At 37.3% G+C, this 26619-nt stretch overlaps 1 protein-coding gene across 12 annotated transcripts in view; it reads left to right on the top strand.

Annotated features, from left to right (window-relative positions):
• The first annotated feature begins 2900 nt into the window (after positions 1 to 2900).
• Positions 2901 to 26619, top strand: part of UFM1 (ubiquitin fold modifier 1) — a 122567-nt gene continuing 98848 nt past the window's right edge. For 3 of the 12 annotated variants that reach the window (XR_014818826.1, XR_014818827.1, XR_014818828.1), the window contains exons 1-8: positions 2901 to 3006; positions 3082 to 3138; positions 7710 to 7767; positions 8774 to 8813; positions 10246 to 10278; positions 11628 to 11931; positions 12450 to 12758; positions 14056 to 14143. Coding sequence is in view for 2 of the 12 variants with exons in the window: in XM_084981106.1 (XP_084837232.1) it covers positions 3005 to 3006; positions 3082 to 3138; positions 7710 to 7767; positions 8774 to 8813; positions 10246 to 10278; positions 11628 to 11695 (258 nt within the window). In the remaining 10 variants the exon portion in view is untranslated. 12 annotated transcript variants of the gene reach the window in all.

The following is a 26619-nucleotide window of genomic DNA, read 5'->3' on the forward strand; positions in this document are numbered from 1 at the left end:
AGGGAGAAAATGATAGAATTAAACATGGAAGATTTTTCGGAAAAATGGACCTATTCCTTGATCCCTAGGACAATGGCCCCTACTTAGTTTTTGCTTTCAGATGAGCAAGAGAGGAGGTATCTAGTTCTTGCTTCTAGTGGAACCCAGGAAAAAAAAAATCAATGTTCAATATATTCTGGGGAGAGAAGTACATAATAATTAGTCAAAGGTGATTGAGCCTTGTTGAGCTTGCTACAGCCACAGAGTAATCCAGAAAGTATTTCTTTATATTCCCTAGGAAGGATTGGTGACCTGAAGATGCCTCGCCATCACTAAAGGACAACATTGCAGATATCTCAGATGATGTTAGTAAATATAAATTTCAGTGGGCATTTGGCCAGATGATGACAAAGGACCAGCTACCATAGTCTCCTGAAAGCCTACATTATATACAACCACATGACTAGTCAGGAAACCACGATGGACTAAGAAATCCTAATTTGTCTAAGAAAGACTTTGACAAAGAAAACACAGGTTAACCTTTTGCACCAGGCAGAAACTGGCTTGAAACAGAGAGTGAGCAAGACAGAAAACACGAATTATATTTTGAGTACATCTGAGTTTGGGTTATGAGCAGTTAGTATCCATTAATAATTAGTATCCATCAGGTTACAATTTGTTTCCTATAATAGAAAGTGTTTATAGTAGAAGATCCTAAATTTTATCCCAGTGTAAATCTTCCAGGATTATAAAACTTGCCTATCATGTGATTTTAGTCATAATCATAAATACAGTCAAATTAGGATGAAAATGTTAGAGTGACAAAAACATTTGACATCTAAATCTGGCGTGTTTTCTATTTTATTTAAACCCAGCCACAGAAATAGCTAGTAAGAATTTTTAAAACAAAGTAAGCAAATCCTTTTAGCCCTCAAGTAAATTTAACTTCCTCCATTTCCTTTATAATGAAGAGAAGTTCATATGCTTTTGCAAACAGAGTATTCGTGGGATTCATTGACATTTAATGAATTTTAATATGGTCACACCATGTACTTCTACAAGCATTTCTGGCTCTACATGATAACTGGATCCCTTCCAAAACACATTAGGCCACTTATGCTGTTTGTTTTCTTAAAATGTTGTATTTGCCAATAATCTCCTAGATTCAGAATTTGCTTCTGTTTATGGTCATTAAGTATATTCTGGCACTTTAACTGTTCACTAAGTAGGAAAGTCCTTCTTTTGTTATAATAATTGCTGCACAGTCCCAAAAAAAACCCCCAGAAATTATACTATGACTCTAAGGAGGCACACTTATGAGGAGGAGAGGGAATTCTAAACACTTAGGAAGAGGTACTTTTCAATGTCTTTCAGGACACAATGTTTTCCCAGTGTCCTTTTGATGTATTAATATATTTTCTGAAAAGACAGTTGAATGTAAGTACCAAGGTCACTCTGCCTGGGGTTGAGTCCTGTCTTCACTACTTTTTATACATACAGTAAAAATGCTGATCAAAATATATTTTTTTCTTTTCAGGATTTTGCCACATGTTTTCATAGATGAGCAGGAACAAAACTCAAAATATCAAAATGCAGATTTTTTTAAAAGCCTATGATATATATTCTTAGAATAGAGACTGTACTTATGTATTCTAATCTCTTCATTGTTGTTTGGATAGTAGACATCAAGTAGACACAATCAGCTCTTTTCTCTTTATTGCTTCCTCAAAGGTGTTAGCCATACCAACTAATCTGATAATTTCAGCTATTAATCCCATAACTGTTGATCCCCAAATCTATGAGTCAGCATTTGCCTCCATCCCTCTATATACATGGCAGGACCCACATTTTCCAAAGTGAAGAAGACAATGACTCTCATGAGATTGCTGAAGTCTTACTTTCCCACAATCAGCATCATCACTCCCTGTGTGGGGAGACACCTCCATAGACAAGTAATCTGTTACGAAATTATGGCCAAGTTGAAATTGGTTTTCAGCACTCCCACTACAGTTGCTTCCCTATTCCTCTCTTTGATATCTCTCCTTGAGAATCTAACATAATATTCTAAATAGTAGCCACTTCTATTATTTTAGTACCTACCTGTTCCCATTTCGTTTATTCATTACAATGCTTCTTTAAAAGGGCATTAGAGACATCATAAGATGTTTATTCTCCAAATACAGTTACTTAGATTTGTAATAAAATTTAGAGGGCATAGAGTCTTCTCCCTCACTGTACCTTACTCATCCCAGCATACCCAGAGGTATGGAGAGGATTCAAAGTTTGTTATTAAACTGAATAAATGATCGGCAACATAATTCCCTGGTTTAATCCTATCAGAGCACGTAACAAACTGCTGAAATCTGTTCCTGGATTACTCTTCTCACCTAGACTGCAATTTCCTCAATTGCACCAGCTTGATAAATCTCTTACCTGTTGAATTTTAAAATGTGAAAGAAAAAAGTACGAGAAAGCTACAAGAAATAACAGGATTAGGCTGTTAGGCAGAAAATACTAATATTAAAGCCAAACGAAGATTCCAATTTCTTGAGCGTCAATCAAGCTTCTCTGCCCCCAGGTTACCTCGGCAACTGAGGATAGCACCGCCTCCAGCCCCGCCCACCGTCCCGCCTACAGACCTGGTCCTCGCTTGCCTCCGAGGACTCTTACTTCCGCCTCAACCTGCCAGCTGGGACCTGGAGGCCTACCGTCTATGCCTGCGCTTGTGCTGCCTGACTAAAAATACAGCAGAAGGTAACTGCAGTTAGAAAAATAGTCTTACCGTACAATCTGAAGTTTTGTGTCAGAGATATAAATGCAAAAGCAGCAGCTATTTTTTAATTTGTAGGCTCCGCGCAGCGTGAGAAAATGGGCCCGATTTTCAGGCAATGCCTTGGACAACAGCAACCTGGGAGGGCCCCAATTTGCCGAGGGAGACGTGGAGCTGAGGGGAGCGAGACGCCGCGGAGGAAGTGGAGTGCCTGGGCCGAGCTGGCGTGAGGTGTCCGTCCAGACCGACTCCACCATGTAAGTGTTTGCTTTCCAGCTGCCGTAGTCCCCGGTCCCGCTGCCTGACCTTACCTCTCCCGCTCTCTTCCTCAGGTCGAAGGTTTCCTTTAAGATCACGCTGACGTCCGACCCGCGGCTGCCGTACAAAGTGTGAGTAGCTTGGCCTCGGGGGGCCCTTTTGGGCTGGGGGATTCGAGTCTTTCGAACGCCGTCCACCCTAGCAGCCCTCATTCCTTTCCTCTCCCCGGGGGCCTCCGTCACCCCACTCGAGCTGTGGTATCCTATGAGTGTTGGCTTGCCTGGGCGCGGGGGTGTGCGGGTGGGTGTCTTGGGAACGTTGCTGCTGCTTTGTGGTCTTTTCCGACTCATCTGGGGGGCTTTGGAGCGGGAAGATGTGAAGACTGGTCTCTTGGTGATTTGCTGGAGTCCTTAAAGGAGTCTCTATAAGAAAGGCCTTTCACTGCTTTGACTAGCTGTTAAAGGAAATAAGAAGTCATCCCAATCCCAGCCTAGCTTCCGAAAGTACTAGAACGTTTATCACTCTCAGACTCCTGATTCGCCTTGGGTTTGACTCAGTCAACAAATGGACGTCACAAAGTAATGAGCCTCAGACTATGTCTATTCAAGGTGGGTTTTTAGGAGAAAATGTTTAGTAGGAATGAGAAATACGGAAATAGGGCAGTTTATCCAGGCGGAGCCCATTCTTATCCCTTAGTTGAGTGATGGGTTACCACAAATCTGACTGCGTACTCATTGGCACTTCCTAAAATTTTTAGCTAAAAGTAAGGTTACTGCAGGTGGAAGTCGCATGATGTGTGGCAAGGAAAAGCACTTTAATAGAACTTTATGCATAATTTGTAAAATTACTGTCGTGGCCTGTCTAACTCAGCTGTAACAGGTATCCTCTGCCTCAGCTTTGTACCCATACAGCTACCCAGCCAGCCAGCCTTTCACTCCCTGGGTGTTTTATCGAATCCTTTTGTATCTCAGGTATTCATGGTTAAAGCCTCAAACTTTAAGATCCCTGGTTACTGCTCCCCCTCCAAAATGTCATTTTTAAGAACTGTCTTCTTGAAAGAATGAGCACATTCTCTTCTTCCAGCAGATTTACTGTAATATCTCTTTTGCACCACTTTTTAAAAAAATCTATTTACCCAGCTGCCTTTTAACTATATCACTACCTTCTCTCCTGTTCCTTACATCACTTCTTTCCTTCTTATCCATGATCCATATTTAAGTCACTTTGTTGCAAACACCTTCCACTCTGGTGCCCCTGTGTTTCTCTCTAATATATTCTGCTTGCTGAAACACTCAGCTACTCTTGTTCTCTGTTATGAAGGCTGAATGTGCCTGGAGAAAATTATACAGCCATCCTAATGTGTTTTACGTACAATTCATAGCTACATTTAATAGTACCCAACCTTCTGCTACATTCCCCAAATTTGCTTATTTTTCACTTTATTCTCTGAAGGAATTTTTAAAAAAATTTCTCTTTACACTTTCCACAACTCCTTACCCCCTTACTCACAGCATCAGAGGGGAATTCTCTTTCCGTCACCACATGTGTAAACCTACTGCTCCATCTGTAAACCCATTATTTCTGTATGCCATGCTGTTACAGTGGAGAGCACGACTTTACTCCTGTGAAAAGCTCTAGAAAGGAGGGAGGGAGGGAGAAAGAAGGAGCAGGACAGCATCCATATCTATAAGAGTGCCTGGAACGTTGTACCGGGTCACTTACATGGTGACTGAATGAATTTAGTCGGCACACCTATAGTTTAGTGTGTGTGTAGTTTGTGTGTGTGTGTGTGTGTGTGTGTAATCTATAGGGGTACGTGTATATAAAATATAGATAATGTATGCGTGTGTCTGTGTAAGGGTAATTATGCTGTGTTTCCTATTCAAAGTAATGCTAACTACTACTGCTTCGGTCATAGTAAAAGCAGCTCTGAGATTTGTGGGACAATGTGCTTTAACTTTTTTAAGGCCACTTTTCACTTGTCAGGCAGGTAAACATATACTTCCTTGAGTTACTAATAGTTGAATCCTAGAAAGGATGTTTCAATTCTAGATTTATTCTGGAAGGATGTCATATTTTTTATTTGTTTAGTTTCTTGTTTGTTGATAGATTCCCTCTTGGTATTGCTACTTGGTTATAGAAATGCTGAAATCAAACATTCTCTTGTGTTCAGGATGTGTTCAAAGCATCTTAACTCCTCCCGTGTGATTCCAGTCTTTCTCTCCAGTTTTACTGCCCACCCCATCCCCTCCCCTTTCCTCATTACCACCATCACTTCATCAGAGTGTTGGCTGTCCTGTTCCCAAATTGACAAGCAACCTGATAATTCCTGGTTTTTTTCAAAATACTAGTGTAATGTAAGCACAAGTTTTACAAAGTGACGAGACTGGCACACATAAAAGCTTCAAATCTAGATAAGGCCTCTGGCATTGCAGTAACTCCCGGTCCTGCTTATGTTTTTATTTTATGTTTTATTGGAACTCTTTGGATAGTCTAAACAATTTAATGTACAGATAGAAACTTACATTACTAAGTATCAACATGGTATTTAATTATATGATACAAGGCCATTTCCAACCTCTAGTCCAAAGTGAATTGAAACTCCAAAGTTTTAGATGTTCTCTCTTTTTTTTTTTTTTTTTTTTGTCTTTTTGCCATTTCTTGGGCCGCTCCAGCGGCATGTGGAGATTCCCAAGCTAGGGGTTGAATCGGAGCTGTAGCCACCGGCCTACGCCAGAGCCACAGCAACGCGGGATCCGAGCCGCGTCTGCAACCTACACCACAGCTCACGGCAACGCCGGATCGTTAACCCACTGAGCAAGGGCTGGGATTGAACCCGCAACCGCATGGTTCTTAGTCGGATTCGTTAACCACTGCGCCGTGACAGGAACTCCTAGATGTTCTCTTATAGGCACAGTTTTAGGACATTGACTATTAGGTTCTGAGCTGTAAATAAACCATAAAAAAAAACTTGCAAAGTACTGTTCCCTGCTTTATAAACTTTTACATTGCCAGTTTATAAGATTTTTAAAAAAAAAAAAAAAAACAAATGGCTGAAGTTCCCGTCGTGGCTCAGTGGTTAACAAATCCGACTAGGAACCATGAGCTTGCGGGTTTGATCCCTGGCCTTCCTCAGTAGATTAAGGATTCGGCGTTAGCATGATCTGTGGTGTAGGTCAAGGACGTGGCTCGGATCTGCTGTTTCTGTAGCTGTGGTGTAGGCCGGCGGCTACAGCTCCGATTGGACCCCTAGCCTCGGAATCTCCATATGCCATGGGAGCAGCCCTAGAAAAAGACAAAAAGACAAATAAATAAATAAATAAATTAATTAAATTAAATAAAGAAACGAATGGCTATCCTTTAGAATTTTGTTTTTCTTTTTATTCCATATTAAAAAAGGAAAGGGAAAAATGGCATCTATTTTACCTGTTGAGCAGTATTTAGGGGGAGTGAAAGAGGGCAGCCAGGAAATCTATTCATTTTTGTTACTGCAAGTCATAGTGTTGTGCTTGTCAGATGTAATGATTTTTATATTCATCCATCCGTCTATAGACTAAGTGAGGTGACAAAACAGATACTTGAGATTGTTACGTTCATAGTAGTTGGTATTAACTTATTAGAGAATAACATGGTGACAAGTAAAGAAGTTTCCAAGAAAAATGTTAGCTTTCCCAGCTTTGAACGAGAATCTATTTTTCTGTCTTTAATCTTTGTAATTTATTTTACTTTAGGAATCTTTTTTTTATTTTTTAACCTAGTTCTGTGTCTTTGAGTGCTTTCTTAAGATAAAATGTCAGTTGTTTTTTAGTGTTTAAGTTGGAAAATTGGCACAGATTGACTCTGTAATCTAAATATGCTTGCCACTATACAAGTCATTTAACAAAATCACACATCACTCCAAAATTTTATTTCAGATTATATTGTGTGAGCTTTTTTCCAAATGAGGTACAGGTGAAACACTTTCTTGTTTCACTTTTTGCCAGAGTATCATCTTTATCCTCTTGGAGACTTGATGATTGAAAGTACACAGGAGTTCCCATCATGGTGGAGTGGTTAATGAATCTGACTAGGAACCATCAGGTTGCGGGTTCGATCCCTGCCCTTGCTCAGTGGGTTAACGATCCGGTGTTGCTGTGAGCTGTGGTGTAGGTTGCAGACACGGCTCGTATCCTCTGTTGCCATGGCTCTGGTGTAGGCCGGCAGCTCCAGCTCCGATTCGACCCCTAGCCTGGGAACCTCCATATGCCGCAGGAGCGGCCCAAGAAATGGCAAAAAGACCAAAAAAAAAAAAAGGAAAGTGCACAGAAAGGTTCATTGAAAGACCTAGGATCCGACAAAGCTTTCCAGGTAGCCTCCTCTTCTAAAGAAAATGACCACATTCCTGCCTGGGATGAGCAGGAGATGGCAAAGTGTCCTGAAGACTGAGGAGAAATTCAGCTGTTTGAAATCCACCTCTGGAAAGAAGAAGCAAGCTACGTATTAGACTCATTTGTAGCAAAGTATTAAACGTACAAATCCACACCTATGTAGATTAGTCATTTTCAAGTGGAGGTGAGGGCACCATCTCAACTACAAGGAGTTAATGAACATAGTGTGGGGAGAGCAGCCAACCTCAGACTCAAAAGACAGCTATGCTGAGGTCTGCTGCAATTGCCAAAATTAGTAACAAAGAACTTTTAAAAATTCTTTTTGATTCTTGCAGGCTCAGTGTTCCTGAAAGTACACCTTTCACAGCAGTCTTAAAGTTTGCAGCAGAAGAAGTAAGTACAGAAATTGGGACAGTCTGTGTAGAATAAGGTTTGGCAGTGTATCCCCAAAATTGGCACGTGTATTGACCCACCATTTCCACATGGGTTTGTTCGTTACTAGGTTTATGCTGTCAGAAAGCTAAGTCTTACTTAAGGTGAAAGTAGAGTGGCAGTTGAGGCTCATGTAAGAATGAGTTAAACAAATTGACACATCTATTTAAAGTAACCACTGAAAATTATAAGGAGAATTTTTATTGAAATTGAAAAGGTAATGGTATGTACATTTTTAAAAAACCGTTATTTCACACTATAAGTATGCTTTTTCCTAGCTTTGATTCTGGAAGTATCATTTTATTAGGTATTTATCATACTTCTCAAATTTTCTCTATAAGAATGTGGCCTGTCAGAGAAAATTGTTATTTTTAGGAGTGTTTTTAAAAATATGCTTGAGTTTATAAGAAATTTTTCCATCCAGAATTTTCATCAGAGTTGTCTCTACAGTAACTCATTGGACATGACTTAGCAGAGAAGTTTGGGCTGGTAAAAATGGCACAAATAGGTGATTTGGGAGACTTGGGGTTCCTCTTTTAACTCTGCCATTAATTATCTTTGTAACATGGGGCAAGCATTTGTTTGAATTTACTATTTCAACAAAGATATTTTAGGAATATTCTGAGCAGTTACTCTGCTTTTATTTTTGCTTAGGCGTAAGCGTTATTTAAGACAAAAGTAAATCATATCTAAGTCTAAAAGAGTAAACATTGACAGTGTTTGTTTTTCTGTAGTGCATAAAATAAGATGCATTTTATAATCTAAGGTGTTCTAGGTACAATGAAATGCAATATTTAGAGAACAGTGTAGTTCTTTAAAGATAAAGTAATAATTTCTTTGATGATGTCATTCATTCTAAAAGATAAATCATGTTTTACAGTTACAGAATTGATTATATATACCCCATCTTTGGTAACTGTCTTTTTAAATTAGCATTATATATATATTTTTTCCTTCTCCTTTTTAGTTTAAAGTTCCTGCAGCAACAAGTGCAATTATTACCAATGGTAAGAATTCATTTTAAAACTTTATTGTTAGAGTTATAGAAATTGTTTAAAAGAAACCATACTAATTAAAATTAAATACAAAAAGTCCAAAACGTATGTCAACATAAGTGATATACATAATTGCAAACACTAAGTCAGGGTTATTGTCCATAGTTGTCTCTTAGTTTTTTGTGCTTTTGTTATGTAGTATAGCACTTTATAATATTTTGTGTCCTTATAACTTCATGCCAAATTATTACTGAAAATAACTTGTCATTTCATTTAACAAAGTTTTTTTTAATTTTTTTTAATATTGGTAAAAGGCTTTTAAAATATAGAAGTTAAGCAGGAATGTACCTTTGCTATACTTTGTTATACCTGTCCTGATAGAAAACAATTTCTTATGAGCTTGCAATAATGAGAATTTTTATCCAGTAAGATATATAACCTAAATTTTGAATAAATTAGGATAGTACTGATAATTAAGTTTGATGCAACTGGCCTTATGAGAAAATGCTGAAATAAGATGAGAAGTAAAGATTTCAGGCAAGGCTTAACTGTCTTTAAAGAAAACAGGTAATTTTCACAGGTTCTGGCAAGTGGTTGGTGTGTAGTTAAGGTAGACTAGGAGAAGATGGCTCTAGTGTGCAGTACTGTGATTTAGTTTAAATATGACAGAATTTCTCGTTCTGGGACATTCTATGTGCTGTCACATTGCAGTGCATCTCTGTTTAGAAAAAAGCAATCCTACTTTTCTGGAATGTTTTAGAGTCATAAGTGAATAGCTATTGGGAAGGTGCTTTGTAAACTTGTGTCAAGTGTGAGTGGAACTGAAATGACGGTAGGCTCTCCAGCCTTGAGATTTGATGCCGACTTCCCTTTGTGGCTCAGTAGTACCGAACACATGAGGATGCGGGTTTGATTCCTGGCCTCGCTCGGAAGGTTAAAGGCTCGGAAGGTTAAAGGCTCCGCCATTGCTGTGAGCTGTGCTATAGGTCACAGATGTGGCTCGGATCTAGCGTGGCTGTGGCTGGCAGCTACAGCTCCGATTCGACCCCTAGCTTGGGAACCTCTATATGGCCCAAGTGTGGCCCTTGGAAAAAAAAAGATTTGATGCCTCAGAGCAATGTTAAATGATTAGATGACATACATAAGGTGTTTTGGCTTTATTTTTCACTGGGTGTGCCCAAATAGAATTAAAAAACTGTCTTCTGTAGAATTTATCAGGATCACCACATTGACAGATGTTTTTGCCTAATCCAGTGATATGTGTTAATGCGTAATAAGAGATTTCAAGGTATAACTTACCTGAAAGGTTATCAGTCACGTTCTTGGTATAATTGTTTGGGTTATGCCTATATACACAGCAGCACTATTTTGGCACATTTCTTGTTACTATTAAAGCTTTTTAGCATTAGAAATAACTTAGATGATTTTACAACTTATTTTCTAGATGGAATAGGGATAAATCCTGCGCAGACTGCCGGTGAGTATCCAGAATCCGTGGCATGTGGGTAAAGTTGTCTATGTCAACTGATAACTAAATACTTAATTCATCTAATTAGACACAATAGGATTTTACCAGGATGATAGCTGCTTTTTAGGGGTCATATTGCAGTCTTTACCCGTGTGTAGTTTGTTTCATTGTATCTATCAGTTATATATGCTTTTGGCTACAAGAGAGAAAACCTGACTAATAAGCTTTAAAGGTACTTAAATATTAAATAATACATGTAACAAAAAGTTTAAAGGTAAGATTGTGCTCTAATGGAAATAATGATTTTGAACTACCTCATAGCTGCTATATGTGAAGTGCTTAAAAGTTTGCATTATTCACAGCAAGCATTCCATAAGTGCTGGCTATTATTATTTTAAAGAAGTACAGTCATTTAAATTTTATGGGGTTTAGTCTGCACTCAGGAGTTTCAAGCTGTTAACATTATGCAGTGCTATATATTGATACCCTGACAAGTAGGAAGGGTCAAAGTAGTCTTAAACTTTTTAACAGGCTATTGTATATATTTTTTAGATAAGCCTTCCTTAGCTTATAATCTAATCATAGTATTTTGAAATTAAGCATGATTTTATGTAATACAGCCTCCATCTTGAGAAGTAGTTACTTTTATATTCTACAGTGCTTCTACAAAAGTACATTGTCCTCATAGGTCCTGGGATTGAATCTTAGCCATATAGCAAATGAAGAGGGATTCAAAAGGATAATTTCTTTTTATATAAATCAGTAATTTTAAGTGTATAATTTTACTAAATTAAAAAGGCTTTTTTAAAAAAATCATGAGGCATTTTGTTGTATAAATGCCTTTAAACTTAGGTTTGAAGGGTTTGCTTTTCTTACTCTAGGAATGTTTTGTGGTTTAATTTGAATTACCACTTACTCTAATGGGTTGCCTATTGTACTACCCTTAAAAATTGAATTACGGGTGTTGTGAGATACGAGGAAAGTCTCAGCAGTAACCCAGACACAAAATTGTAAGGGTTTCTAAACTTTTGTCACTTGGGGTAATTTAGATTTATTATTTTTTTGTCCTTAAATATTTTATTGTGTATTAAAGCAAGTACTGATGGTTAAATTAATTTATGTTGTTCTTGGATGATTGTATTTGGTAGTGTTTTCTTGCCTAGTGTTAAAGATTTTCAGACATTTGTTGAGTTGTGAAAGTGTGAGAGGAATAGGAACAAGACTTAAAAAGCCTGGAATTGGGTACTGTGTACCTACTTTACAGCCCCTTGTTTCTTTTAGATAATAATTGTTGGGATGTTAATGGTAGCATGTCATTTTTTAAAATACCTAACTTTTTGCTTTGTCTGTTTGTATAGGAAATGTCTTTCTAAAGCATGGTTCAGAACTGCGAATAATTCCTAGAGATCGTGTTGGAAGTTGTTAATATCTGCTACTTGGAACATGCAGTTACCTTGCAGGATAAATACTGGTATTGTTCTTGTAAAATTGGAATCAGCCATTTAAAATACTCTGAAAACACCAATAGTTGATAAAATGATGAAATGACTCCATTCCTTCTTGTTCCTCACACTCTTCATGAGAAGAGGAAAGGCTTCACATTGCGGGTGTCATCACAACAGAAGATCACAGACTTTTGTTGCTACTTTGCAGCGCACACAGGTAGTTCATTGACGGTATTGGATTTTCCAGCGGTGTTTTATAACTGGAGGATGCTTCTGATAATTCTTTCTGACAGTATTTGGAAATTAAAACTTAACTGAATCTTTCTATTCTTTGAGTTGAAAATATAAAAAGATTTTGGATCCATGTGTGGCAGTTTGCTTGATAGCATCCAACTTGGGACACAAAAATAATTGAATTACATATATGTGTGTGTGTGTGTGTATGCATATATATATATATGGTAATGGATCACATCAGTGAATACTTAACTATCTTCTTATCATTTATCTTCCTTTTAAGTTTCAAACTTCATGTGTTGATAAAAATTTTAATTTAACATCAAAGAACCAAAAAAATTGAATTTTTGATCTAGCCCTTATGTGTAAAACTGGTATCCCACACTAATGAATTTTAGCTCTGATCTTGCAGAATCCAGTATGTGTAATGCTGAGAAGTGAAAATAAAGTAGAAGCATTAATTACTGAATTAAACATTCCTTTATTGATCTCTTTTAGAACAACCTTTAAAACAGATTCTCAAGAAATCGTCATCTTTTTGTGGATAATATTTCTAAATAGTGTTGAGGGAAGAGAGTATTGTAAAGAAACCTGAAGTTCACAACAGAGCTGAAGGAAATGCTTAATTAAAATGGCTAATTATACATATTGAAAACCTTTAAGAAGCCAGAAAGGGAAGATGGGCAAGCTCAGCTGACCAGGCTTCTCCTAAGAAGGAAAGAAACAAAAGACAGACATGAAGGAGAGCAGAAAGCTGTTAACAGGCTTGTCAAAGAAAAGGCCAAACTGGAGAGACAACCGCAGAGGGTACGTTGGGAAGAACTGAAAGGAAAAGCAAAGTACTTACCATTGTTAAAAGGAGCAGAAGGCAGTTAGAGAAAGCAAAGCATAGGCCTTATCAACGTACGGATATCAAAATTCCCCTTCAGAGAATCTAAAGAATGATAGGCATTAAAGATGGGTATGTTTGCCCTTGGAGGGAACATCAGTATCTATTTACACCTTGAAAAATCAAACATAGTCTCATAGTGATTGAAAACTAGTACTTGGCTTGCTGTGTTCTAGATGGTGAGCTATCTGGAGGTAGGCCTGGAAATGCAGGCCTTCTGTAAATGCTTGTTGGACTATTGATGAATAAAGACCGGTTTTTATCTCAGCGAGCACAGGCCCAAGGCTTATTGAAAAAGTACTACGCAGTAGAATTAGTGTCTGAAAGTTGACATTGGTTACGTTTAAGAAATAGATATTGTTCATATATTTGATAAATGAACAGTAGGATTCTGAATTGTAAAGGGAAAAAACATCTATGCTGAGGTAGAAAAGTATACTGCTAATGTTTGGAGAATTTTTTTATTTTTTATAAACAAAATCTATGCCTAAAGAGCCCTGGTCCTTACCAACAGTAAGCCTCAGTTAGCTAGAAATTTATGAATATCCATTCCCTGAATTTTTGAGGGATTTGAATGAGATTTCCTCCCATTTTGTTTCTAGCACAAAATTCTACCTGCTCTGTTACATAAGTAAGCTTTATGGTGTTCCATACCATAATTTGTTTAATATAGTCCTTCTTTGGTTTGAAAATTTTATTGCAGTAAGTTCTTAAAAACATTTCCTTAAAGAACTAGGCATTTTGTTATTAAGTGTGATCTGTTAACTTCTTTGTACAGACTGTTTTGAAGTATTTAGTTTAAATGCTTTATTGGTACATAATATGAAAATACATTTTCTTATACCATAAACCATATTGTCTACTCTTATTTTATTATTAAAGCGCTGAATTAGCACAGCTTGTTGAGTCAACATATAACCAGTGCAGACAGAAAAACAAAACAAAAAGAGGGCAAAATGGTTAATGGCTATAGCTCTTAGAAATGAGTGTGTATTTCCAAATGTCAGTCTGTTTTTAGAAAAAATTTAGTCGATAGTAAGTGTCCCAAACCTGGGACCTAGGAAATTATAAATACAGATTCCTGGAAACCACCCCTGAAGTTCTTATTCACCAAATCTGGAGTGATGCATAAGAATTTTAGAAGCAGTCCTGGTGATAACTGCTTTGCAGTTCGGTTTGAGAATCAATGATAAGGCCAACCTTTTCACTTTATAGATGAACTAAATGAAGTCTAAGGGGTCAGAGCAACTAGAATATGTTCCAGAATCTTGGAAAGTGTACATTCCACTGCTTGTTTCAGTAGGTAAGTGCCAAGATGCTCGAACAGTCTCTCACTGGTAGTAAAGCCTCCTTTTCAAGTGTTCCAAGTCCAGTAGTTTTTATTTTTTTGTTTGTTTGTTTTTTAGATGTTTTATTCTTAAGATTTGTTATGTGGAAGTAAAGCCAATGGGGGGAAAATCTCAGTCTGATTTATGCCCCTTGTACCCAAATTAAGATGTTAAAAATATCTATTAGTTCTTTTACCCAAAGACGTAAAAATACTTGTAACTTGGAAGCGTTAATGTACTGTAATGGAACACTTATAAATTAACTATTAGTGTTCCCAAGGTTATTTATAAACCTGTAAATCATATATATGTGCATATACATACATATTTATGTTTTTACATGTGGAATTCATGGAGATAGATATATATAGAGAGATATATCTATATATATATATATATGACTTATGACTTAACATATGTGGGTACTTTCACTTGTTCCATCACAACAATACCAAATTATCCTCATTTTATTGAAGAAGAAAGAGGCTTAAGGAATTTTGAGATTTTAAATTTTAATTCTTGTTTGACTTTAGAACTCTCCATATATTGGGAGAATATTTCATTATCTTTTTCACGATATACTAGATCTGTGTCAAATTATAAATTTTAAAATGTAAGAGAAGTGTGTAAGGCTTAAAGTTTCAGTTCAGAGTACTGAATACATGTGTAATCATAAATGGCATTACTTATTAATACTCAATATACACATGGTAAGATTGTAGGACCTTAAGTAAAAACCAGTCAAATAAAGGTAACTATAAGCCTGGTGCTATTCCATAGGGTTGGACTATGGCCCCATATTCATCAATCCCATCAGATCATTTATGTTTTTTTAATCTTATGCATCTTGTAGATGCAGCTGCAAGATTAGTTCCCTAGTGCTGCTGTTCCAACCAGACTGATGCCTTTAAGCTCCTCCAATAAAGACATTCTAGAAGTATCCTCTGATAGTGCCGGGGATGGGTAAATCTCTGTTGATATCAGGCTATTTAATTAAACCATTAATTGAAGTAAACATTTTCAAAGATCTCAGTCTGTCTAATCTGTTATCCACACCTTAACGGCTTAAGCCCGGTATTTGAAACTGATTAGCTTCTTGCCTTTCTCTTGCCGTGGCAAATCGTTCATAGACTTCAGTTCATTCTTATTACAAAATATATCTCATAGCCATCTCCGCTGTCTAAAGCCCTCATCTTGTATGTGCTGTAAGAGTTTCTAGTCTCCATTTCCTCTTCCACACTGCTGCTGTAATAAGCTCTTTGAAGTGGAAATATGTAGTTCCACTAGTCAAAATCCCACTGAACAATAATATGTAGTTTTCATGACGTGTGCCCCTTCATGAACTGGTCTTTGTTCACAGTTATCTGTTATTGCTACTTTTTCTTCGAGTTTTTCTCTCCAGTTCAGACTGCAGCTACACTGAACTACAGATAATATGTACTGTCACCATTGTGCCATATTCTCATGCCTCCGTGCCTTTGTTTTCTCCACTTGCCTTCCAATTTAGAGACATTGACACTCTCCTCACTCCTCCTAAGCAGCAAGCACTTCTGCACAGTCCTCCACAATGGCAGTTATTACATACAGAAGTATATTTATCTCTGATTTAAACTATTAATTTTAGAAAAGTATAAGATCATAACTGAAACTAGATTTCCAAATTGCCTTGCCCATGGCAGATAATTCAATAATTATAATCAAAAGACTGCATTAAAAAAAAACAAACAAAAAACCTTGAAAATGTCACTTGTGTGCTCATACCTAATAACTTCTTTGGCCAGAATATTTGATTAACCTGTATACCCATATTTCCTTACTACTGCTTGTAGCAGAGAGTTTACTCTGTCTCAGAAGTGAATTAATCACTTTTAAAAGTTCAAAGCAGTTTCCCATTTTTAAACGAATATATATATTAATCATTAACTATACCTTGGATATTGGTAAGTGCTAAAGTATTACAAAGATGTATTCCTTTTTCTTGGGCTCTCCAAAATTTATAATTTCAAAACCAGCAAAATCTACTAACCGAAGTAATTTTATGGATGTGAAGGTGTGCATCAAACCCTTTTTTAATGGGCTGAGCATAGTTCTAGGAAATTTATATCCTTTATCTCATTTAATCCTTAATCTCTTCCCAAACTGCCATGTACATTTCTTCTTTTTACTGTTAAGGGAGCGAAGATTTAAGTCACACTGAGGTTGGCTCCTAAATCGCTATGACTAGAAGATCCACACTATGAATTGTTGCTTGTTGGCCATGATTTTTCCTAGAATTATACTGAATATTCTTTCGAAAGGAAAAGATACATCTGGAAAGGGCCTCATAGCTTGCTATTGAACATTTCTGTAGTCTCACTTTGTTTGAAAAATTGAACATTCAGTAATCTATATAGACATCCTTACAGACTTTTTTTTTTTTAGCAAAATATGCATTTGTAACTGAAGAGAATTGTGAGCATTGAAAAGTAGGTTTATAGCCCCGTTGTCTGCTTTGCCATATAGGGGGTGTTGTGGTAATTCCGTCTGCATGCAAAATGCTGGCCAAGGTTGGCAGACAAACACAGAGAGCCAGTTTTTTGGCATAAATCTCTGATTTTCTGGCGAAACTTGTTAGCAATGTAAAAGCTGTTATTGAGAGCATATTGTGATGATACATCATGTCAATATTTGTTTGGCTGAGTAACACTGTGGATTTAATAAATTAATTCTTAAATGCACAATTTACAACTGATGAGCTGTTTTATTAAAAAAAAAAAAAACTGCATGTGATGTTTATTGTCAGTGCCACAAACATTTCGATGTTTAAAGTGGAGATGCTGGCTTCTCCTGTTTTCTAGATAAGTGCAGGGACAGACTAGGGTTTTTAAAATTATCCTTAGTGGTGCACATCGTATAGGAATGGTACGTAAGAGATAAGGACTAAATAAATGAGTCCAGTCCTAATCCTTTGCGCCCTCTGCCGTAAATCCATGTTGCCTGCTAGACTGTTTTACTCAACATTCTAAGTTTGGGCATAGTGTTAGAAGATGCTTTAAATAGACATGTTGAATAAGTAAATTATTTATTGGGTGTTGGGTTTTTTGTTTGTTTCTTTTTCAGTATGTGGGAGCAATACATCTGTCACTTTGAGCCTTAAACCTAAAGTCTTATCAAAGAATAATCACTGTTAACTTGTTTCCTGAAAAAGCGCACATGGATAACTGATAAGTTACTGAGCTTTCACTTTGTATCAAGCACTGTGTTTCATGTTTTACTTTCTTATTTAATCCTCATTGTAGTCTGTGAGGTCAAGACTTTTTTCATCAGATTTTAGATTAAGAAGCTGGAACTTTCAAAGAGATTGGCTGATTTTTCTGAGGTTACACAACTAATAGGCAGCAGAGGTGTATATAACTCAAACCCTACCCAGGAAGCCCTGCACAGCTGAGGCCCTGGGAAGGTAGTCTAGTTCAAAACCCAGAAAGCTGGTACCTCACAAAGTGCCACTCTCTTTGGCCTCTCCCTCTACTTTCTTCTTACTTGCTCATCCTAAATCCTCTCCAACACTTCCTTATATCTTTAAGCCAGTAAGAAAGGGTGGTGTGAATAAAAGACTCTCCAGTTGCATCCATCTTTCTTTGTGCAGCTTCATATCTATCTGTCTGAAATTCTTTCATTCCTGTATTCAGGTGTTTATTTACCAAGAGTATAAAGATGAACTAGACCCATTCACTGCCCTTTAGAGTTAAGATCCATGCTCCGAAGCTTGGGGAAGTGGCCCCAGTCTCTTAACTACTTCCACCATCTCTCATTGGATTTCTTGTTTAGGGCCTGACAAACCCCCATCACTGCTTCCTGCTCATGGTTAGCCTACGCTGGATAAATTAAATGGTGTGTACTAAAGAATAGAGGATCCCTGAGGCTGAGGTCCATGAACAAAACAAAGTGCCAGAAACTGAGTCTCTTATACAATAGAAGTTTATTGTCTCACGATTCTGGAGCCTAGAAATCAAAGTGTCAGCACAGTTGGTTCCTTGTGATGACTATGAAAGAAAGATGCATTCCAGGCCTCTGTCCTTGCCTTAGCAATGGTGGTCTTCTCCTTCTCTTTACATCTTCTATTCCCTGTGTGTATCTGTCTCTTAGTTCACATTTTCCCCTTTTTATAAGAATATCAGTCATAGTGGATTGCAACCCACCTTCAAGACTTCATCTTAACTCATTACATCTGCAGTGACACAATTTCTGAATAAGATCACTTTCTGAAGCACTAGAGGTTAGGATTCCAACATATCTTTGTTTTTGCAGGAGAGACACAGTTCTCATGTTATTAGTCAGTTGTAGCTTCCCAGATAAGGCTATAGATGAAATACATCAAGTGCCTAAAAATAATCTTTGCATGTGTGAACACAATTCCCGAGTCAAATCAGAAATTGATGAACAAATTTCACTTCAGTCTCTTCCAACAATTCACTGCCCAGTGCTGCCAAGTAACAAATCACACTCTGGGTCTCTCCTGTTCTTTAGGTTCCCCCTTCCCTTCCCCGCCAACCCTGACTCCCTGGAAACACAAAGAGCAGAGCAATATCCTAAAGGGGGGGAGCCGAAGGGCACAGAATTTGTAGCTGGGAATTCAGACACCTTAAAGATTAGTCTCCAAATATCCGCTCCAGTTTCCCACAGTGACTGAAAGGTTGTTTGTGAGACTTCTTAGCTTGAATCCAGCTTTACTGGATACAGCTGTATCATTCAGACCAACGAAGAGTTGTTTTTCTATTTTTCTTTTCAGTAGCCAGATTGCTTTCCGTTGCCCACACTCCTTAGGAAGAATCAACAAGCTGAACTCATCATTCAAATACCCATTTGATAGATAAAAGTGTGGGCGCCCGAAGCATCCTCTGAAAGAACAAACTGTAAGCAGGGATATGCAGTTAGGGTGGAAGTTTCATATTAAATGGGAAATGGAAGCCACAGAGCCAATTATAGGTACGTTTCTGCTTGGTGAAGAGACCTCTAAATAGAAAGTTTTTAAAATCCATCTCTAAAGGTTTTCTTTTCAGTGAAATTGAAAAAAATTATGATAGGCCATATATAAAAAAGAACATCTATTCTGCCTGCCAAGTATCGTTTTCTTCCTCTTACCAGACTCAAGGAACAGGATAATTGCCTCTCCATGATGCTTGTTTGGAGTGTTCTAAATAAACCAGTGTCAAGTGGCCCCCTAAAGAGCAGCAACCCCTAGGAGTCCACCATTGAGCCTTGAAACTGTAATTTGTTGCAGACACTCTGAGCAAAACACATCCTTTTCCCATCTCTAAACTTGATAATTAGGTGTGTTTAGTTAGAGGTAAAAATAAAGTGAAGTGGAAAGTTATCCAGGTGCAAGTTATTAACCTGAAATGATGGCAGAACAGAGGGGGGACTTCAGAAAGCAAACTCATATTTTTGGGGCATATCGTATGTTCCAGACACTTTGCTAAGAGCTTTAGCTAACATACCTCTTAAGTCTTCACATCAATCAACTGTATATTTCTTTTTTGCCTGACGAGGTATGTGAAATGATAATACACCAAATAAATGGTAGGAGGAGGATTCACATCCATGGTTGTTTGACTCTAAAGCTTATGTGTTCCATCCACTCAGTTCCAGCAGCTGGAACATAGCAAGAGGATGTGCACAGCATGCCAGTCTAATTTACCCTAGTCCATCATCCAGGTTCACATCCTGAATTCTGGCAGAATTGTACCTCTGCTACACCTTGCCCTTCACTTTGATCCAGAACCTTTAATGGCCATTTTTAGATTCATCCTTTGATCTTGCTGTTCTTACCTGGAATGCCATTTCTACTCTTCTCCATCCACGACGTTTTTAACCAGGTATGGTACCACTCTCCCAGGAGAGGTTTGGAAATGTGTACAGCATTTATATTTGTCATGATGGAGGTGCGACCAGCAGTAAGCAGCTGGAAGCTGGGGCTGTTAGCAGTCGGCAATGCCATGAGGTATGGATAGCACCACATAACAGAGGACAGAGGACTGCTCTGTGCCAAATGCCCATAGAGCATTACTGAGAGCACAGGCCCTGAATCTCACTCATCCCTCCAGCCCCATCGCCTCCATGAACATTTTGATGTCCTGCACCCTTGAACCTGAAATGGTCTTCCCTTTTCCTGGAATGCAGGAAGATGTCTTATCCATCAATATGTATATTTAGTCCTAATCGAGTTTGAATTCAATTATTAGTTATCCTTTCTTGTTACATATATTCCTTATTTTTCTAGTACTTTTAATACTCCATGAGGTGAGGTACATGTTATATGTCTTTTTAATCACAATAGCAAATATTTTTGTAGCTTACATAGCATGGATTTGGGGAGCGTTAAAGGAGTGTATATGCTCCTTTAACGCTCCCCTAAACACTGTAGAATATTATTCACACATTATACACAGAAAAACTAAGGAACAGAGAGGTTAAGTAACTTGCACAAAGTCATACTGTTAACAAGTGTCAAGACTGATTCAAACTAGAGTCTGGCTTCAGGGTTTAATGCTCTTACTACCAAATTCAGTGACCTATGCTAACAAACATGTCCTGAGCAGCTGTTGTAGATCAAACATAAAAATAAGACCTTGATTTTTAGAAGATATGAATAAAATTTGATAGGTATAGTAGTGGAGTAGCAATAGGAGCCCCAGAGATGAGCACTTAACCCAGCTGAGGGGGTGAGGGAGGCCTCCTAAAAGGATGAAGTAAATCTGGAACATCAAGTTCATGGCAAGGGGCAGTGGAAAAGGGGACTGAAGAGGGAAAGGGGGCTGAAGAGTAGGCAGAAACAGACCACAGAGGAGCCATGTCGATTAGCTTAATCTTATAGGTAGCAGGTGACCCAGTCAAGTAAGAGTTTTTACAGATGTCACCTTGGCATCTGTGTGAGGATGATCTGAGGAGGATAAGTTTACAACAGTGACAGATGTCGGGAGGCTGCGGCAGTGCAGATGGTGGTGGTGGTGGTAGTGGTGATGGCGGTGGTGATGGTGATGTGGTTATGGCAGTGGTGGTGATGGTGGCAGTGGTTGTGGTGGCGGTGGTGGTGATGATAGTGATGTCTAGGACATCCCTACCTTTATCGTAGCCTATTGTGAACTCTCCTCTCCAGCCCACATTGGATTCCCTGCCTTTCACTCACCTTCTTCCAGCATCCACCTAATCTACACCCCTATATAGTCCATACACCTTTTCTTGGGTAAGTGAATTACAAATCAAGCCTATATTTCATATACTTAAATAGGAAGGCAACATGGTGCATGAGATGAGCACTAGGTCAAGGATCCTAATATTTGGATCCAGTTCCAGTGTTGCTTTTAATTATCTGTGTCACTTATCCTCTATGAATATAGTCTATTTTCTGTATAGATGAGGATACCTTTAAAAAGACAAGAAAATATCTGTCTCTTTTCCATGAACAAGTTTTGTTTATCTTCTGAACCCTAAATTGTTATTTTATTATAATCCTAAAAGGTATTTGAAAGTGTTGTTTCTTATTTTGACAGAGACACCTCCAGTTTATCATTTTGTCTGACACAAGCTTCATTGTTACTAGTTTGTAGTCTGCCAACTAGCCAAGCTGTGCGCTTGTTTCACTTCTTTGGAAATTCCAGGGAATTCAGTGGGACGTGGAATGATTAGCTGGCCTGTGTTCCTCTGTGATTAGTGTGGCAGGAGTCCAAAGAGAACTTGGGAAGCAAGAGCTGTATTTGTGTGAAGAATGTCTCGGGAATTCCAAAGGGGCTGCCTGGGGGAAATAATGACTAATAGACCTGCCTTGTCCTTTGTCTGTCTTCGCCTGTCACAATGCCTTTTCTGCAAGCATCTGTAAAAAGGATGTATGAAGAAAGGGTTTGTGTGTGTATGTGTGTGTGTGTGTGTGTGTGTGTGTGTGGTGTCTGTCTGGGATGTCTGTATAGTGTGTGTGTGAGTCTATCTTCAGAGCAAAATAAGGTTTGGAAGGGACTTCAGTAACCCCTCACTTCCCCAGGGAAAGCACACAGCACATAAATGTGTTGAGTCCTAGTATAACATCAGGTAGCTGTTGATGGACCTGTGTCCCCCTGTGTCTTGAGTGTGACTGGAGCACAGGGTCTGTGAGTTCTCACCTTGTACCCAATGTGGTGCTTGGCACACAGGAAGGGATCAAAATTTGTTGACTTGCTTGTGATCATATCCACCCAAATTTTGATGATTAATTTGGAGCAGTTGCTTCTCAGTATGAGCTCTAGGAATTTCTGTCAAGCAGGAAAAAAGTTGTTTTTAGTATGTATGGCAGATAGGGTATCAATCTTAATATGTAAGCAGCTTTGTAATTCAATAGGAAAAAAGTACCGATAAATAAAAATTCATTAAAAACAAGGAATTCAGATGACTTACATGTTTGTAAACATTTTCAAACTCACTAAAAATCAGAGATGCAAAATTCCATATATGTAGTAGAATTAAATATTTATATATATGATGCTATTTCATCCATCAAAATACCAAAGATTAAAATGAAAATATGATACTCAGAGTTGGCAAACATGCAAGACATAGACCTTCCTATACTGGTTTGGTGTAAATGTAAAGTGACTCAGTCTTTTTGGAGGACCATTGATAATATTATCAATAGTCTTAAAATATCTCCTTTTACCTGGTTATTTCCATTTCCCAGAGATTTATTCAATGGAAGTAACCAGAGATGTGAACAAAGATTTCTGTACAAGGATACTCATCATAGCATTATTTATAAAAGCAAAAGCAGAAAACAAAAAGGAAATAACAAATGTTAAATAACAGACATTCAGGTATGAAAGTGTATTATATAAAATATAGTAATGCAATTGGAAAATATATGTGTAATAAAGTTATAGTTATAAAATTTGTGTTAAATAAAAATAAGGTATAAGATTATATATATATATACACACTAATTATTATATAGAGTCTTACATTTCAACAGTGGTTAGGTGATTTTAATTTTTATATTGTCCCAAATTTTCTATAAAGAGTGTGTATTCCGTATGTGTGCATATGCATGTCTGTTTAATCGTAAAGTTTCAACAATTATTATTATCATGTATTCAATACCAAAAGAATAAAAGTTATTGAGAATATATTAAGATTTTGGAGATGCTAAATATTTAGTATATTATCTCTAAATATTTATTCAGGAAGAAAACATCAGAGGTTATCTCTCTTTCTTCTACTTCCTTGTATATTTCATAATACTTCAGTTGCTTGCTGAGTATCAGGTCAGCTAATATTTTTTCAGTATGTCAGAAGCTACTTCTAGATGCTTTTTTTTTTTTTTTTTACTCTTAGGCATTTTATTTTGTTTGATGCAATTGTAAATGAAATTTCTTTTTAGTACTAATTGAATCAAGCTCTTTATCTTTGACCTTTGAAAAATGGGCTCATGCCACCTAGAATGCTATTTAGTTCTTCAGACAGGAGACAGCTTTGAGTACCATGAAGTTCATCATCAGGAAATTTTAACAGATGTTCATTCATTGTGTGCATACATATACACATCAAGAATACATGTCTGCCTATTAAGATATTGGAAGTCTTGGAACAGTTTTATCTCTGCATTCTCTTTGTACCTTGGATTCCCGAATCCATTTTTCATATTTAAGTCCATATCCTGGAACTAATCAGCATGCAGTTAGTTAGAAAAGTGGAAAGATAAAGAGTCCAGCGTCTCCTATCTCTATAGTGATTTATAATCAAAGTAGAGAACATCTGATTGTCTCAGCTTTTGAAGCAGGGCATATTTTATTAAGGTGTAAATGACAGAAGCAGTTGAAATTTGGCACTACTGTAAATCTTTTCTTTCTCTTACAGACGTTATTGACGGATTGGGATGGCTTTATCTTTTTACTAAAAGGGGATTGTCAGAGCTTTTATTGGCTTTGTATCTGTGAACTTTTTTATCTTGATTTTACACTATTTGCACATGTATTGTACATGTCAATAAAAATCAAGTTTATTTTGTAAAGATTAGTCTTCATTGCAAATACCAATTTCTTCTTTATAATTTTCCTGAGTACAGTTGAGCCAGGGTGTCTCTACTTTGATTATGTCCTTGCTTTTTGACCAGATCTGACACAGCTGCCTTTAAAACTTAGGGAACAATCTTTTTTTCTCAGGTCAGTCTCACTCTCCAGGCTGGAGGTATCTCTCTAGACCCTTCTATGGAGAAGGAAAATTGCATAACTGAAAGACAGGCAGGTTTGGGCTCAAATCATAGGTTATTTTTTTTCTTTCTAAGTGAAATAAAATTTAAAAATGATGACACTCACATGAACGAGCTCTTGTAGAAACGGCTGGGAATGTGCTCTGTAAAATTTAGCTCACTTTTTTGACTTACCATTGACTCTCCTTGTCCCATCTTCTTCCCAAAAATTGTAATTTTATTGTCTTTTAAAAACAATAAAAAACTGGACATTTATATTCTCATTTCAAAACTTGTAAACAACTTTCATTCCTTTGCCATCTGTACTCCCATAAAACCTCCAAGTCACACATTAAATTGCCTGGGATGCTATTTTTTATTCCCCTGGCCAAGTAAATTATTACTTTATCCCTTCTTACTTCTATTTGATTTTTTTAAATGCTGTCCTCTGTTCTCAGGATCCCAGAAAAATACATATTATTAGTTACAGTAGAAATATATTTATCCACAAAATGATCATTCCAATAAATTAGGGTGACTAGAGTGAGGGCTCTTAATAATTCCATGAGCTTTTCTTCTAAAGACTCCTAGTAAACTGTCATGAACACCATTCCTAATGGGCAGATATTTCTAATTAGTCACCACTGTGAGTCCTCTCTGTTTTGGCCTGTGAGAGACTATACTCTCAGCTTGTTATGTGGGTCCAGATGATTTAGTTACAGTCCAGTGGGAAATAGGGTGGGAGGATGTGTCAGTGTCACCTCCAAAGACAGAAAAAGCCCTCTTTGATCTTCACTGTTTCTCTGGAGGAAGCCTTGGTGGGTAGAGGAGTCACAACCTGTAAAGAGCATAGATTTTTAAGTCACTCCATGGAGATAAGTTGTCTCTGAATCACTGGATGAGAAGAAAGCTCTGCCAGAGGAAGAAATAGACTCATATTGGGTTAACTTAAGAGTCTTGGGGTCATATCATACACAACGAGACCTAATCTGTCTTGACTAAAGCTCTAGATGGAGAAATTAATTCTATTTGTGAAGGTCATTAATTCACTCGGGAAACTTTTAGTAATCATGTACATTGGGTCAGGCATTGTGCTTGATGCTGCAAGGATAAAACAAAACCTAGACCCTGGTTCTTAAGGGCTGGTGGTCTAATAGCTGCACCATCTTAAGTTACATTGATCTATCTTTCAAAGTGTCTTTACCCACTGAATTTCACTCGATCTTTAAAACAACCCTATTACTATTTCCATTTCACAAATGAGCAAAACACTGACACAACTAGAGCAACAAAAAGAAAACCAGAACTTCACTGGAGGGCTTCTCATTTCTGTCTGTTAAGGTGTCTTAGCTAAGCATTATAGACATCTATGAGTGAACTGTCCTTGCTGAAGCTAAGTCACGGAACCCTAAAGAAAGGCAGATTGAAGGGAGAAGCAGAGTGTGGTGGGCAGAGTCTACTGGGTAGAGCAAGTGTACTTGACCACAGTGATTCTGCCACTTGGGAACTATAGCTTAGAGGGTGAACCCAATACCACGAGAAAGGTTTGTTTGAATCAGTGAAGCTTATTTTTCTCTATTACTAGGGGTGTGGAGGAACAAGGAAGACATCTAAGAATCAGGGCTCCAACTTTATTTATCACATTATACACAGAACTCATGGATGGGAAATTTAGCTAATAAATTCTGAATATATATGTGTGTAAGTATATATGTATCTATATGTTTATATGTAAATTTCTAAATTTATATATACATATATAGTAATTTTATACTATATTTTGCCTTTAAGTAATTACTATATGTCTTAAACCCACTGATGAACAATTCTTCTAAATTATTATATAATTCATTATTCTACTATCTACTAATCCCTACATAAGCAGTACTTTATTTGCTAAGTCATTTTGTGACGCATATATATACACACATATATAGGTATTCTTGTTTTTAAAATAAAAGTAAAAGCTGTTTATTAACCAGATATTTTGTAAGATGCAAAGCCTACAAAATTGTGAATTTGTGAGCATGGAAAATGTGCATTGTTATCATATATATTCTGAATTCCTAGCAAGTTGCTCCCTCAGTAAATGTTTTTTAAATCAATACATGATGACAGATAAGTAAATGCATAAAACAATGGCACGAAAACTACCCCTGTGATACATTTGAAGAATAGAGGTTGAACACCATAGATTATATTTTAAGGTATACAAACATTAAACAAAAGAGAAAAAGGGTGTGAGTTGGAGCAATTGGGAAAATA

The sequence above is a fragment of the Sus scrofa genome, chromosome 11 (genome assembly GCF_054392235.1).
Source record: "Sus scrofa isolate SSC_HxYL_T2T_F1_AM1 chromosome 11, Sscrofa_HxYL_maternal_Yorkshire_Landrace_v2.0, whole genome shotgun sequence".
Lineage (NCBI taxonomy): Eukaryota > Metazoa > Chordata > Mammalia > Artiodactyla > Suidae > Sus > Sus scrofa.